This window comes from Neocloeon triangulifer, unplaced genomic scaffold (assembly GCF_031216515.1).
Source record: "Neocloeon triangulifer isolate White Clay Creek 2 clone unplaced genomic scaffold, ASM3121651v1 ptg000012l, whole genome shotgun sequence".
Taxonomy (NCBI): Eukaryota; Metazoa; Arthropoda; class Insecta; order Ephemeroptera; family Baetidae; genus Neocloeon; species Neocloeon triangulifer.
This window is the reverse complement of record NW_026775554.1, coordinates 2,228,020-2,244,745: the sequence shown is the minus strand read 5'-3', so window position 1 is coordinate 2,244,745 and position 16,726 is coordinate 2,228,020. Positions and strand designations below refer to the sequence as shown.

Genomic DNA, 16,726 nt, shown 5'->3' with positions numbered 1-16,726 from the left:
TTTGCCTATTTTCAGCCTCATCTTACATTAAAATAAAACAGCCGAAGCCGCTTTGTCGGCGCTACTATCCAATCCCCCTCCCTCCAATGAAGATCTATACGTGCTTTTTTAATGTTTATATTATTTTGCGCCCCCGGCCTTGCCGAATCTTTTTTATTTTTGTATTTTCGCGTGCGCGCCTGTTTACGCGCCCCGTGGAGAAAATAATAAATGCAGCGCGGCGTGTGCGTCACGGGCCGCAATTCGGTGCCGCCACTGTACAGAAAAGTTTTAAAGTTCAAGCAACTTTCGCCGGCCGATCAAATTATTGAGGGTCGGATGCGCCCAATAATTTGCATTCGAATCGCGGCCCAGCTGCACGCCGGGGTCGCGGCGCATTCTGCACATTGGTTGTTTGCGCTTAAAGTGCACGTCGACGTCGGACCGAATTAACTTTCGAGAAAACAACGCTCGGACAAACGCATTTTCTGACAAAATTAGCAGGCTTTTTGCTTTTAGCACCCGGCATTCATATAATTTAAAAATATCTCGGGGCCGCGCGCAGTCGCGCCGTCCGCCGCGCTTGTGGGCGGCAACGTGTCCTCAAGTGAATTGGGGGACTTTGGCCGAGGGTGGACAGTCCCAAGAGCTGCGCCGAGACGCCTCCAGAGGGCTCCTGCTCGGAGAAGTACGGACGGCCGGTGCCACCAATTGGGACTCGGACGCAACACCGAAAGAAAATTTTAAAGTTCAACAAATCTAAAAATTTTTGTAGTAAATAAGGTTAAAATTTAGTTCTCACCCTCATGTTTTTAAAGAGGAATTGGAAATTTGTTTCATGGGTTCATTGACTTTCCACTAAACGGGCTTGATGTCATTGGTTGTTACTTACGCACGTTTCACCCTCCCTTGAAGCGGATCTCTTTATGTAGCGCACATTATAAGAGGGGAGACGTTATTTTCCTTATTCATGAATAATTTATGTTTTATTTGTTATTGTTTTCAAGAATACGTGCATACCGTTTAATTATTAGTTAATTATTCTGCATTTCCATATTTTTGTTTCCATTCTTATTAAATTACAATTCCAAAAGTTAAAGTAAAAAAATTATAATTATGTATGAAAAAACAGGAATTTTAGTGGAAATTTTTTACATAAAAATGTCCAAAAATCTGAATTTTTTTTTGGAAAATGAGATTAGAAAAGGAAACGCCGGATATGCCCATTTCCTGTTTCAAATATATAATTCCCACATTGAATCATGCTACAATCCAACACAATCTGTCAGTTCCGTCAAATTAAAATTTTCATTACATTTCATTGTCAGATCTGTGTTTTATACATTTTATATCTTGTAAGCATTTAGTTTCTTTTGAAAGTCCATATTCTTTTTATAGGTTTGATAATTTTCATAAAATTTAATAAATCTTTTCAAAACGTTTTCAAATTTGAGCATGAAAAATTTAAAATTTTAATTTCACGAGGATTTTTTTTTATATTTACACTGTAATTAAAACTCAACATTTTCCCGTAAAATCGATGTATTTTTTTTATACGTCGCTTGACCTATTTACTTAACCTTTCCATCTTAATTAGGGTGATAGGAACGTGATTCGGAGAAATTTTTGCCAATTTTGAGATAAAAAAAATATTTTGGAAAATTTCCATAAGAAACAAAGTCAAATTACAAAAATTCAATTCTCCCAATGGCTTCAGTTTTTCTGACAGACGCCTACAAACCAATATTGATGTAGACAAAAAATTATTATCAAAATTAATCTTGCTGTATTTTATTTTATTTATTTTTTTTTTTTTGCAAAAGTATAAGTTTCTATTGAATTTTAATTCACTTGAAATAATTGAAGCCATGGAAAGGTTATTTCGCTCGTTTCTCCAAAACCAAACAAAGTCTCAGTTTCAACTAAATGGAATTCCGGGAGGAACACGGCGGGCACTAATTTAATTCATGGAGTGTTTGCATCTGTACACCCTCTCGTATAATTCCCGAGCATTAGACGCCGGCATTGAATTCGGCTGGGCCACATTACACAGTATTTGCTCTGTAAATTATAGTGGCGTTTGCGCCGAACACGAAATAAAACTTTGTAATCTTCGCCGCGCAGAAATGCCTTAATTTTCACCAGCAGACTCTGCTCTCCTCGCGGCGCGAGTGAGAGAGAGAGTAAAATGTAAATCAGGCCATTTAAACGCCCCTGCATCTTTTGGACCACCCTTTATAGTTCGCAGCGCCTTTGTGTGATAAAGGGGGGACTTAAAATTATGCTCAGAAATTTGGCAGCCTTTTCGGCCCGCTCGATACGACCGACAGTAAAAGAGGGAGAGCTTATGCAAGCCCGCACTGTGGCCGTCATAAGCGGGTTGCATAGCCAGAAGTCGCACTCCGCGCACGCAACGCACACACACACAGAGATACACGCGCTCAAAACACATCTTTTTTTCCATTTCTTGCTTTTTACTAATGAAGTTTTAATGACGCCGCCAGCGCGAGTTTACAACATACGTTCCAGAAAAAGAACTTGGGACGCTTTTCGGCAAATTAGGAAAAGTTTTCAACCCTGCATGCCTTTAAAAAATAATCAAAACTTTGAAGATCACGTTTGAATTTGCGCTCAAAAGAGTAGTCCATTGAGATGGCGAGGAAGAATATATTTTTTTTTCAATAGTTGAAAAAAAGGATTTGAAAAATTATTATATAAAAGTGTCAATTAAAAAAGCTTTAAATAATTGTGTTCTATAAAGTTTGATCTTAAATTACTGTCTTATATTTTTTGGAAAAAAGTTCATTTCAATTTTATTCCACTTGCTTCTTCTAAAATAATTTTCTTCATTAAAAAAGCAACCAACTGCATAATCTCCAATAAAAAAACGCTGGCTAAATTTTCAGAACAAATTGCAACAAAGATTGAATTAGAATTTCAAATTTGGAATTGCTCTAGAAGACCAAATTGCCTCATTTCAGCAATTATTAAAAACCAAAATATCCAGAGTTTTAATGCAATTTTCCATTTCAGGAATAAAGTCCATAAATTTTTTATTCTTCAAATATTTTGTTTTTCACGCCAAATGAAGGAAGAGACGAATCGGCAGACTGCACAGTCGGACAGTTGATGCACTCGAATGCCGCCGAGGAAGCTCCATGGAGTGTCTCTATATTTTATTTTCCCACTTTTTACTGCATTTCCAGCTCGGAGCGAGTGGAGCGTGAAAAATGCGCATTCGCAAGACAAAAAATATATATATGATGTTTTGGAATTGTAGTGAGTATAAAAAAGAAAATAAATTCCAGGCCGAAATGCGCGCGCGGGCTCGGCCGCCGGTTCTCATCTGGCTAAAGGGGAGACTTTGGTACCCCGCCACTAACTAAAATTACTTGACGTGTCTATAAAAGGCTGGCCACATGCCCTGTGAATAGAAACTTGAGATTGGCACGGCACCAGCGGGCGGCGAGCAGCACCTCTGCAGGAGCCGAGCGGAAGGGCAGAAATGAAAAAGATAGATTGGCGCTTCTTCCATCGTGCTAAGAATATCTTTCTCCTCGAGCGCCGCTCTCTCGCCTTCTTTTCCTCTGCGCCGCCGAGAAAGAGGACGAATTTTAATAAAAATCCGGCCGACCGGCGTAAAAATTTGAAATCGCGTGGGGCGCGTGCGCGTTGATTTTGAAAAAACAAATCACTCGAGTTCGCACCGCTTGTTGAGTTGGTTTTCTCGCTTTTCACCGAGACGCGTCGGCTCCCAGGACAGTGTAGGCCGCCCTTTGCTTTGGCATTAGTTGAGAGAGGACTCGCGTGCGCAGCAGGGATGTCTGCCTCCGTCAGCAAAACCACCAAGACCTACACCTACCGCTCCTCCGGAGGTGGCAACGCTGACGTCAGCATCGAGTACTCCGCTGACCTCAGTGCCCTCACCCGTCTCGAGGTATTTTTTTGTATTCCACCCTATTTTATTTCTCCTCAAACTCTACTCGTTACTTGTGCTTAGTACTAATCTGTAATTGGAGCAATTCTCTATCAATGTGAATGGACGAATCAAAATTCAAAATATTTCTGAACCCGATAAAACTAAAAATTGCTTTTTCAAATTCTTGTGCCATGTCATAACTTTTGCTTTGCTGTATAAATTGAGCCCCTTAAAAAAATTATAAATATAATTCTGCCTATTCTATTTTTGATTTTTCTCTTTCTTCGAAGTAAGAAAAAGATCTGCATTCGAAAAACATAACTTAAAAGGCAACACCTTCTTCCTTCATGCATGTTTTTTTAGTGCACCTGCATTTCAATTCTCCAGAACGGAAGAGAAATGAGAAATATAGGTCAGACGCCGTTTCACGTTTGTTTAAATTAAAAGTTGGCCCTTGTGCTGTGTTCGACGGTCCTCTCTTCTCGCAGCATAAATTCCTACTTAAAATAAGCCACCTGCGCATGCTTGTTCCGAGAAAAGGGTTTTAAAAAGCTCTAGGCGGCATCTTAGGCAGCGAAAAATGATACGGCGAGCGTGAAAATTTTTGAATTAAATTTCGAGCATTGCCGGCGCCGATCACATGTGAGCCGATTGATTGTAAACATCAGATTCGAGTAAACGGCCTAAATAAAAAAAAAAATCAATTGTCGATTCAAAATAATAATAAAAAAATTGAGCAAAATTAATTAATTTGAAAAACGTTTCTAGCTTTAAATAGATTTCGGCTTTAAATTGAAATTTTTCTCCAGCGAATTTCCAAGAATCACGTGTTGATATCAAAACATCCTGTCTGAACTAGAACCTTCTTATTGGTCCTCTTAAAAACGGAAGAATTCAGAAAAATTATCAATCAGTGAATTGCTTAAAATTTAAATACTATGAAACTTTTGAGGGAAAAACAACAACAAGAAGCACTCTCCATTGATTGACTCAATTTTATTTTAGATTCGGCGTTCATTGTCATCGGCTAACTTTAGGTTCTCACGCGTTCTTCTGACTCAGAACAAGATTACGCAACAAAGTCAGAGGATACTAATAATTCGAAATTAATTTATATTTTCCTTCAAATGATCATTGATAATTCATCTGGATTATTTTTACAGATTTCCATTTAATAATAATTTCAACTTTTTTATTTTTCAAAAAACTGTCACAACATTGAACGTCAAATAAAATTTGGTCTCGTTTATCAAAGGGCAGCTAATATTTTCAGTATTTATAGTCTCCAGACTCTTATCTTGTTCAACTCCTAAAATATGAACCTCTTTTGGATCCTCGTACTTAATGGTGCCATTCTCAACACTCGCAGTTGCCTGAGTGCTCTTAAGATAAAATCTTAACGGTTCCTAATGCGTTGTTCATAATACTTTTCCGTACAACATTCTTACTTTTCCAAGACTGGAACGAGCTTCATAAACTTACAATTATTCCAAAATAACTTGAAGTTTGAAATGAAATATTACAGGCTAATTTAAAAACGACACGTTGTAAATCTTCATTTTTAAACATTTCAACCTCTGAATATAAAAAAAACCGTCTCTGCGAAGCCAGATTTCTGCTCAAATTATAAAATAACTCTCTCGGCTCGGCTCACCCGCGACAAATCTGAAAACCACAAATATTCTGGTGCGAAAAGCACACGAAAAATAATATCACTCTGCTGGCCATTAAGCGTTGCAGAGCATGGCGAACGCATTCCTCCGCTGCTACTCATGCAGGATAAAAATAGGAGACGTGACGCCGCCACCGTGTAAATCCAGCCTCTTTCTCTCGTTCGTGGTGCCATTCGAACGAAAACTCGCCGCCTTTGCTCTCACAACATTTTCTCGTTAATTAAAACAAAATCCTTTCGCCGAAACCAAAACATTTGCCAACTCAATTGAATCTCGCCGACGGTCGGCGACGGCGAAAATTTTGTCCCGGGCCCGAGACGAATTGTGTAGGCGTGCGGCGGGTTGCGTTTCTCAGAAGAGCCTCCTCCAGTCTGAACTTGCTCGCTTCCATACTTGAAAGGATTACCGACTCCTTACACTTTCCAACTATGATGAAATTACTCCGAATCGGAAAAGTATTGATCACAGATCTTAATTTAGCGTGAAATTTAATTAGCCGATGCCAACTGACACGTGATTAGCGCAGAGGTTAATCTTACAGGTTTAAAAGTGATCGGGCGACTCATCGGCAAGGGTTGCTTGCCAAACGATCAGTCGGTCTGACCCAGTCCAACGTGGAACGTGGGTGATGAAAAGAACCGATGAAATCATAATTTCAGAGATTGCCATCCGCTGACGGATGAATATAAATAAATATTACTCGCAAATTCAACAACTGAACGTTGACAGAAGCAAGACCGCGGCGACGTCAGAGTTTGCGAGAATTAATGTGTCACTGCGCGGGTTCTAGGCGCATTCCTATACTTTTAGTCAAATTGTCGCGGCAGAAATAAAAGCCCATTAATTTCAAATTAGACTTCCTTGATTTATGAAATCCTAAATCTTGAAACTAAAACAAACGGTGAATTTTAAAGAAAACAAGGTACACTTGTTTCATAAAAAAAAACCAATTAAAATAGCATCTAAATTTAATTTTTCCCGGTTTTTCAATTCAACAATCTAACGACATCTTCATACATATAATGTTTTGGAAATTTTTGTCAATTATGAACAATATTTGAGTAGCTTTATAATATAATAAAAATTATATAGAAAGAATGAATAGTAAACTGTAAATAAAACTCATGGAATCTTTCAAAAAAACTAAGTAATAGAGAAACTTCCAGCCAAGATTTGATATTCATGCCATTTTTTAAAATCCATTTATTAATATTATTTTCAATTTTAACCTTTTAATAATATTGTTAGCAGAGGTGTTGCCTGAATAGTTTTTTTTTTTTAATTTTGCTTTAAATTGCGCGGCTCAATCCATTCCTACCTTGACTAACAAATTTCTCTTGACTCTCAGAATGGGCTGCCTCTCAATCTGCACTAAAACTCACAACTTGAGGTGAGAACCGACGCTTTTTTGCTTTTGAAAATCTCCCAAAACAGCAAAAAAGAAAAATGTGAAAAGTGGCCCTTATTTGTACACACGTAACCAAAAACTATTCTGATCTAATTTTATTCCAAACGTACTCACGATTTAACAAAAGTAACAAAAATGAATTGCATGAGCTGGTTGAGTAAATAAAAAAAAACCCACATCGCTTAAGCGTAACAAAAACTTAACGAAGCGGAAACTCAAAGTTGTAAATGTGTTGGAGTAAAAAATCCGGCAAACTTTTCGTGATTTACTAACAAATCTCGTTGGATCTCTTTCTTTTGTCTTGATCATTGACCAACCATAATAATTAATTTTCTCTCTGCAGGACAAAATCCGCCTTCTCCAAGATGACTTGGAATCGGAACGCGAACTCCGCCAGAGGGTGAGTTTAATTCATATCCAATAAAAATTTAGCGAGTGACACGTAAATTAAAAGCTAGAGACGTGCGTGTATTTTGGTCTGGAAAATTATGAGCCGTTTGATTTATGTTTACTACGACGAGGGGGATTAGGCGGCTGGACCGCGCGCTTTCCCGCCATTCGCCAACTAATAATTGCTAATAATAGAATTTGGCACCAAAGTCTATCCTAGGCCAATTACTTTTAGCGCCATAACACTCTATTTTCATAACGGCAAATCTGGCGCTAGCTTAATTCGCGAGTGTGTTTAAAACTTTTCTACCTGAGAAGAAGAAGAAGCTCAATGTCAGAGCCACGCGCGGGGGCTGAAAGAGACGCCCCAAATTACACTTCACTCGCACAATGTGACTTTGAACTGAAGAGTTAAATGTGCCAAAGACGAAAACGGCTCCTCCTTTCTTTACACAGGGATTCCAATGGCTTAATTAGCTCCTCAGATTAAATTCCTCCCTCTTTCAGAATCAAACGCTTTTGTTATTTTCGACACAAAAGCCGAATTAATCAAGAGGAAATTGTTCGTACGTGATGAAAAGTAATTTGGCTTTTATAGTTTCAAGGAAATTAGACTTGTTGTGTGCCAATAAAAGCTAATTGTCCTTTTGTAAAATCAGCCTCTGGTAAAATTTCTTCGCATAATTAATAGAAATTAGATTTTCTTTAGATTTAATAAACAGATGATAAAGTTAATTTTTTCAAATTTATATTTAAAAAAATATATAACCAGGTTTCTTTATTTCAACCACGTAATGCCCGTAATGGAGCATCACGCCGGTAAATTAGCAACGCAGAAATCAATCACGCCGTGTTTGTTTTGGCGCAGATAATAGAGATACACATAGGGATGTTGTGTGCATTAACCGAGCGTCATGTTTCATTTGACAGATCGAGCGTGAAAAGGCCGACCTGAGCGTGCAAGTGATTACTCTGTCTGAGCGACTGGAGGAGGCCGAGGGCGGCGCCGAAAGCCAGGTATGCATCACGGCGATTTCACCCTCCATTTCGTTCTGATTATTACTTTTTGTTTTTTTTTTGTTTTTCAGTTCGAAATCAACAAGAAGCGCGACACCGAACTGACCAAGCTGCGCAGGCTGCTGGAGGATGTGCACATCGAGAGCGAAGAGACAGCTTCCCTGCTCAAGCGCAAGCACCAGGAGATCGCCAACGACTTCCAGGAGCAGGTCGATGCCCTCACCAAGGCCAAGACTAGGTGAGTTCCAAATTCCCACAAATGACGAACGGGGAAGACGATATTATTCCGACTCGTTTTGACCAAGAGCCAAAAAAACGTATCCAGGCTATTTAAAACGTGCGGTGATCTTTTTAGAAATTTAATTAAGCAGGGAGATAATTTTGTTTCAACCTATTAAATTTCAAAAGAGTGCATGAATTTTTAAAAAACTCAAATTATTATTTATATACTATTTTTATAAAATTTAGAAAGGAACGATTGGAAATTTGGAGACTGAACTTGACCTAATTTGAATCCGCTTGAAAATCATTCCATTCATGGTCAGTTATCAGGATGAGCCATTTTTCAATCAGGCAACTGCTCAACATATGGGTCACTGCGGTTGCATAAACACTAAAGGAAGAACAAACTGTGGACTCGGAAATAGACCTTTATCTATGAAAGTTGGGCTTGAGTGATGCTGTTGTTTATATTTATGTTTCTATGAAGCGTAAAGGCCAAGTTTAAAAATTCTGACAGCCGTAAAGAAGTCTTCCTTGCCAGCTGACGTAGTAAATTTCCAGTATAAAAACAAATTAGAATATCCATGCAGCACTTGAAAAAGCGCCTTCTGGTGTTTTTAACGGAAAAGAATCGGCTATGGGTGAAATAAAAAATGATTTTACAAATGAATGTTGAAGTAAAATTTTGCATAAATATTTAAAAAAAAAATGCCAGACATTTCTATTCTTTTTGTTATACGTGTTTGCAAAATGAAAATAAAAAAAATATCGGACGATTCTTTTATTGAGGGACAAAATAGATTTGCTTGTAACATTCCTGGTAACGTCTCCCTAAATCAATGAGGAAACAGCTTGAAGCTTTTTACCACAATCGGCAAAGCCGGAGCAAAAACTCGTTTTTTCCTCCTTTCTATTGAATCAGAGAGGATCGCGGAAAAACACAATAAAGTGAGAACGAACGAGAAGCTGAGCTGTGCTGACAAAACGATCGCGAGTAATCCTGTGTGCACCACGAGCGAGGCCTTGGTGTGCAGAAAAAGCTGGATCGGAAAGCGAGCGAGCGAGCGACACAGCCCATCTTTTTTCCCGTTTGAAAAGCAAAAGTGGCATTGTCTCCCCGGGGGCCGTCGGCCGGCCACCGCAACTTGGCTCTTTCTTTGCCTCTTTCGGCCAGCGGGGACGCGCCACACTCTGCGGTCGCCGGCCCGGCCTGCGGCGACCTTTGCGGGGGCGCAACGACAACATGCTTCTTTTTTTCTTCATTTTATTCTGCCCTGCACGCGTGTGAATCCGAGCATTATAGCGGGGCCGTTTCATTTCATTCTTCAAAAATAACGCGCGTTTTAGGGCAGCCATAAAAAGAACGGCGATGGGCTTCTGCGGTATAAGTCGCGCCGCTGTCATCCCCGAGTAACTGGGTCAAGCGTGGTCTCTAATTGGAGGCTGTTAACTCATCTCTCTGTACCTCTCTCGCTCTCCAAAGCGGCTTTGCCCCCGAGCGACAAGGCAAGGGGTGCCGCTTTTTTCTAAATTGTGTTGGCTTAGCGCGTGCTAACGAATTTCACAAAAGAGCAATTTAATAAGCGCACTTTTACAAAATAAAAACGCCGCGTTTAATCCCGCCTTGATTCCGCCCGGATTTCTAAAGACAGACGTTTGCATAAGTGCCTTTGATGCTTTGGATTTTAAAACCGTCATTCGAGGGTGGAATTTTGTAAAAATTCTTCTTTTCATTATAAAAAAATGTTCAAGTCTTCTTTTTTGATGAGTGTTTAACTATTTTTTGTAGGTCATGATGATAAATCAGTCTCCAAATGAATTGTATATTCGTGCAGAAATTATTTTTGAAACCAAATATTTAAAAGTCTTTCTCTATTATTTTATAAAATACTAAAAATTTGATCTCAACAATGACTAAATCGCCCCACAGATATCTAATTCATTGATTTTTTTTAGATTTAAATAAGAAGTAACAAAATAATAAAGTAGAATGGATAAGATAATTTTCAACATTTCTTATTCAAATTAATTATGTTTTCATGAAAGTAGCGGAATTTCTAAATATTTTAAAGATGTTAAACATGCTGAAAATGAAGCAATTTAGATAAATGCAACCTGCTTGACATGGAAGCAAATCAGGTTGCATAGCTCAACACATTCAAGGCGTCTTCTATATTACCTAATATTCTCCTCAAAATTAGTACAACTTTGTCAATAATACAAAATGTACAATTAAAATGAACGTGAAACGCGTGAAACATGGTGTTTTGAAAAAAATTAAATTCAAACATTGCAAAAAAGATATTTTTTCCATGTAAATGCGTGAAAAGAGCTTAAAAAATGCAGTCAAAACAAGCTCAGTCGGGCCGTTTATACAAAAATAAATGTGTTGAACGCGTGATAAGAGTGCACAGCGGCCATAAATTTCAAAGAATATATCCGCGTTCGGCCAGACGCACTCATCACACAGCTAGAGGCTCCCTGACGCATGAAGAGCCCACCCGAAATCTGTCCGTGTCCCTGACCGTGACGTCCACGGGGAGCGCCATTGCAAAAGTCGGCGATTCGAAAATATCCCACCAGTCACCACGGAGAGCCGGAGCGCCGCAGATACACACCAAATTTATTTTTAGCACTCAGATTTTGGCAACATGGCATTTAAATTGCTTTTCGGTAGACACCTTAGGCCTCTTCGTTTATAATACAGAAAAATCGGCACTCGTGCGCAAAGAGTTCGGCCCCGTATTTGAAAAACGAATTTATGAAATATTTGAAAATAAAAGCGACAAGAAATTTCAATTAAATAATGGTAAAATTATTTCTGTGCCTAGGGCCGAGAAGGAGAAGGCCAAATTCCAGGCGGAAATTTACGAGCTCTTGAATCAGGTCGAAGTTTCCAACAAGGAGAGGGTAAAATTAATTAAAAGCTTACGCACGGCATGATTAATGGAGAGTTAATTCTCTAGCTTATGGGAGCAAAGACGATCGAGCGCCTCGAAATCACTGTCCACGACCTTAGCATCAAGATCGAAGAGCTCAGCCGCACCGTCATCGACATCACCTCCATCAAGTCTAGGATTTCTCAGGTAAATTAACTCATAAAATTAAAACTTATCTACGCTGAAATTAAAACTTCTGAGACAATATACATTTTTTTTAATCGCCCTATATATTTTATTTTTCCATCTTCGTTGCGGTGGTATGAACAAGACTAATTAATTTGTTTTTAATTTTGGTCAGGCTTATTTTGAGAAAAAAATTATTTTAGAAAATTCCCAGAAGAACCAATGTACAATTTCAAAAATTCAGTTCTCCCAATGACTTAAATTTTTCTTACTATGTCTCATTGGAACTGAAATCTACTAATTAATGCTAATGTAGAGGAAAATTACCATAAAAATTATTCGGGCCGTTTTTTTTCAAAAGCTTTTTAATGTACAAAAGTGTGTTTGATTTAAAATATTAATTTTCTGTTTTAGGAAAACATTGAGCTGACTAAGGAGGTGCAGGAACTCAAGGTTAACATTGAGAATGCACTCTACCTGAAGAGTCAGGTCGTTACCCAGCTTGAGGATTGCCGCCGTCGTCTTGAAGATGAGGACAGGGTGAGTCACTTTTCAAAATTTTTAATTTAAAAAAAAAGTGATTAAATTATTAGTTTAAAAATTTGTTTTAAATTAAAGATTTTCCATCAAATGAATTCATTATTTTCATTGAAAAGTGAGGAAATAAAGAAATTTAATAGAATGTATTTGAACAATTTGAATTGTTACAGAGCAATTTAAAATTCATTGATTGAAAAAAGGAAATAAAATGTAAAAATCATTGTCAATATTTAAATAATTAGAAATTTTTGGTAAAAATAAACCAATGGACAATTTGAAATTGTGAATTTCAGAGGCGTTCAACCCTGGAGTCGACCCTTCACCAGGTCGAGATCGAACTGGAGTCGGTGCGCGTGCAGCTGGAGGAGGAGTCCGAGGCCCGGCTGGACATCGAGAGGCAGTTGGTGCGCGCCAACGCCGACGCGCAGACCTTCAAGTCCAAGTACGAACTGGAAGTGAACGCTCGCGCCGAGGAGGTGGAGGAGATCAGACGCAAGTTCACGATCCGCATCCAGGAGTCGGAGGAGCACATCGAGACCCTGATGGTCAAGATCAACGCCCTGGAGAAGCAGAAGTCGCGTCTGCAGAGCGAAATCGAGGTGCTGATCATCGACCTGGAGAAGGCCAACAACACCGCCCGCGAACTGCAGAAGCGCGTCGAGCAGCTCGACCGCCTCAGCGTCGACCTCAAGTCCAAGCTGGACGAGACCACCATCGCCTACGAGTCCTCCATCCGCGACCTCAGGAACAAGCAGGCCGAACTGCAGCGCGCCAACCACGAGCTGGAGAAGACCCGCGACCAGAAGGAGGCCCTCGTGCGCGAGAACAAGAAGCTTGGCGGTCAGTTAATCAATTAAAATCATTACTACATTTATAATAATATCAAAATTTAAATAACAATTTTAAAAATCAATAAATAATATGTTTAAATATATAAAATTAAATTATATATTAAAAAAAAAACAATAAACTATTATAATAAAAAATAAAATTTAAAATCATATTAAAAAATTAAAAAAAAAAACTAAAACGTTCAATTATTCTATAATATAAATTTAATGAAAAAGAAGCAAAATTGAGAAATATTGTTTATTTTTATCACAATTTTTAAACCATGCAAAACCATGATTTATAAAGGTTAATTTCAGTTCAAAATAATATAATTATTTTCCTTTTTAAATAGACGATTTGTCTGACACCAAGCTGCAGTTGACCGAGGTCAGCCGCCGCTACCACGAGTTGGAGGTTGAGATCCGCCGTCTGGAGAACGAACGTGAAGAAATCACCACCGCCTACAGGGAAGCCGAGGCTGTAAGTTCCACCGAGCAATTCTTTTATTTCCAACTCTAATTTAAAATTGGCAAATAGAGCCGCAAGGCTGAGGAGCAGAAGGCCCTGCGCCTGACCTCCGAGTTCAACCAGTTCCGCCATGAAACCGAGAAGCGCATCGCCATCAAGGACGAGGAAATCGAATCCATTCGGTAGGTTTCGTTAAATTTTATTTATTTTTTTAGTTTTTATTGATTTTTTTTTCTAAATTTTATAGCAAGCAGACCAGCTTGGAGATTGAACAGCTGAACTCGCGCGTCATCGAGGCCGAGACCAAGCTTAAGACTGAGGTCACCCGCATCAAGAAGAAGCTGCAGATCCAGATCACCGAGTTGGAAATGTCTCTGGACGTGGCCAACAAGAGCAACATCGAGCTCCAGAAGACCATCAAGAAACAGTCCCTCCAACTCACTGTGAGTGGAAATCACCATTTTTTTAAATAATATTTTAACTAATTATGGAAATTCAGGAAATCCAAGCCCACTACGACGAGGTGCACCGTCAGCTCCAGGTCACTGTTGACCAGTACAGCGTGGCCCAGCGCAAGTTGCAGGCCCTCACTGCCGAAGCCGAGGAGATCCGCGGCAACTACGAGGCTGTGAGTTTTCAATATTTCAATTTCAATCGAAAAAAAAATTTATATTTTGTAGGAAATGGAAACTTAAAAGTACTGTAAAATGGTTTTAGAATGATATTTCATACAATTTTTACAAATAAAATAATTTTTTTTTTTAATTTAAAATTTTTTAATATTAAATTGATTTATTATATATTAATTTTTATTCTTATTTATGGACACTGACAATATTTAAGTATATATTTAAAATGTCAAACAAATTAAAATGTATTTAATGTGTAATATTTTAATTACACCAGGCCCTGCGCGGAAGGCGCGCTGCTGAGCAGCAGTACGAGGAGGCGACCACCCGCATCTCCGAACTGACCACCATCAACGTCAACCTGGCCTCCACCAAGAACAAGTTGGAGCAGGAGTTGTCCGTCATCGCTTCCGACTATGACGAAGTCACCAAGGAGCTCAGAGTGAGATTTTCTTTCAAAAATAATTGCAATTTTTAATTAACAATTTCGAAATTGCAGATTGCCGACGAGCGTTACCAGCGCGTGCAGTCCGAGCTGAAGCACGTCGTCGAGACTCTGCACGAGGAGCAGGAGCGCGTGGTCAAAATCGAGTCCATCAAGAAGTCACTGGAGGTCGAGGTCAAGAACCTGTCCATCCGCCTCGAGGAGGTCGAGACAAACGCCCTTGTCGGAGGAAAGCGCGCCATCAGCAAGCTGGAGGCCAGGGTAAATCACTTCTTCCCACCATTCCCAGACACAATTTCACTTTATTTTTAAAATTTTTTATTTTGCAAACAAACTAACCGTCGCGTGTGTTTACTAACTGAAACTCGGTGTGATTATTGTTTTGCAAGTTTGGACGACTTTTGGCAGATCCGTGATATTGAGCTCGAACTTGACGAGGAGAAGAGACGCCACGCCGAAACCATTAAAATTCTGCGCAAGAAGGAGCGCGTGGTCAAGGACTGTGCTCTGCAAAACGAAGAGGACTCCAAGACCATCTCTCTTTTGCAGGACGCCTATGACAAGATCAACGTTAAGGTCAACCTGTACAAGCGACAGCTACAAGAAACTGTGAGCATATTATAAATAATAATTTCTGTTTTTATAAAATTTCAAAACACCAGTTGTAAAGTTCATTAATTCATACAAAAAGAAAAAGAAATTTAAATTTCAAAAGATAAAAGCACAACTTTCAATTTTATTTTATTATTTTAATGTATAATATAAAAAATGATAAAAAACAGAAAAATATAATTGTTTAAAATTATTATTATTTTTTCTACTCGATTCTGTAATAAAATTTAAAATGGAAAAAATGAGCAGAAAAAATTATCAAATAGCAAAAATTATTAAAGTTATAAAACTACAATAAAAAAAAAGAAAAATGAAAATTTTAATTTAATAATAAAAAAATATAATAAAAAAATTATTTTAATGATTTTTATAATTATTAATTGATAATAATTTTATTATTGTTTTCTTTGATAATTTTTTTCCTGTTTTTACAAAATTAAATTTTCCTGAATGTTTTAATTTTTTTAATTTAAAGAAAGATCTGAATGTTATGATTTTATATTTTAAAATAAATTTAATATTGTATTTTAATCTATTTATTTTAAATGAATTTTCAGGAGGGCATGTCGCAGCAGAGCGTGACCAGAGTAAGGAGGTTCCAGCGCGAGCTTGAGGCCGCCGAGGAGCGCGCCGACACTGCCGAGAGCAACTTGTCCCTGATCAGGGCCAAGCACCGCACCTTTGTCACATCTTCGACCATCCCTGGCAGCCAGGTGTACCTAGTACAGGAGACTGTCAGGTCGTCTTCCGCCGAGTATAATTAATCCACAGAGAGAGGAATTAAAAAAATAAATATCATCTTAAGCAAAATCATCTCGCGACAAGGATTAATTGGGAACTATTGGACTCGGTGCCAAAGCTGTAAAAACTAGCGCGGGTGTCGCTCGTCTAGGTGCATTTTAGCCACACATGATATTATATATTCCTCGACACCCGTTCGCGCGCCAACTTTTTCCGGATGATAAGCCTTTGTGTCTCTGCGCGGCGCCGAACGCAATTTTTTTTATAGCTTTAGCACCGATGACAAAAAATTTCCACCATGGGTGTCATTTTATATCATGCTAAATTGTTGGAAATTATTGTGAAATAATAACAGATTTATGGTATTTAACAAGGTGTTGTTATTTAATCTGTCTATTATAAGTTTAAAAAGAACTAAAAAAAATAATAAAAAAAAAATCTAAAACATCTGTTTCTGTCTGCCGCAAGTTCACTTATTAGAAACGTTACTTAGCGTTCCTGCTAACCTTTGTTTTTGCAGCTTGTTATGTTCCCTGCGCTGTCATAACATTAAATTATAATATATGCACGTTCGTACAGAGCCACTTGCGGTTTCCGTAAATTCTATTTGTTTCGTGCGTATCTCAACAATATATAACGTTTAAAGGTGCAAGTTGTCCTTGCGCGCTTAGTGATATATTATTTACTCAATCAGTGATTCGGGGTGCACAGCACCGTGCGCCTGTTTAAACTTTATAATATATAATATAATAATTAATAAACTGTATCGAATTTAAAAGTAATATTT

The 16,726-nt window shown here is 38.4% G+C and overlaps 1 protein-coding gene across 1 annotated transcript; it reads left to right on the top strand.

Moving 5' to 3' along the window:
• Positions 1-3,515: 3,515 nt before the first annotated feature.
• Positions 3,516-16,408, top strand: LOC132198258 (paramyosin, long form). The gene is made up of 16 exons (XM_059622190.1): positions 3,516-3,916; positions 7,323-7,379; positions 8,300-8,386; positions 8,458-8,624; positions 11,440-11,518; positions 11,575-11,694; positions 12,088-12,213; positions 12,507-13,053; positions 13,397-13,524; positions 13,582-13,694; positions 13,760-13,955; positions 14,012-14,140; positions 14,419-14,583; positions 14,641-14,847; positions 14,995-15,195; positions 15,756-16,408. The coding sequence occupies exons 1-16, from the start codon at positions 3,800-3,802 to the stop codon at positions 15,960-15,962; spliced, it is 2,646 nt and encodes an 881-aa protein (XP_059478173.1). The 5' UTR covers positions 3,516-3,799; the 3' UTR covers positions 15,963-16,408.
• Positions 16,409-16,726: the final 318 nt, after the last annotated feature.

Bases quoted from the DNA above. Each gene is read 5' to 3' on its own strand.
- LOC132198258 (XM_059622190.1), top strand. From the start codon at position 3,800: ATGTCTGCCTCCGTCAGCAAAACCACCAAGACCTACACCTACCGCTCC. The intron at 8,387-8,457 runs GTATGCATCACG...TTTGTTTTTCAG, and splicing joins AGGGCGGCGCCGAAAGCCAG to TTCGAAATCAACAAGAAGCG. The intron at 8,625-11,439 runs GTGAGTTCCAAA...TTCTGTGCCTAG, and splicing joins CTCACCAAGGCCAAGACTAG to GGCCGAGAAGGAGAAGGCCA.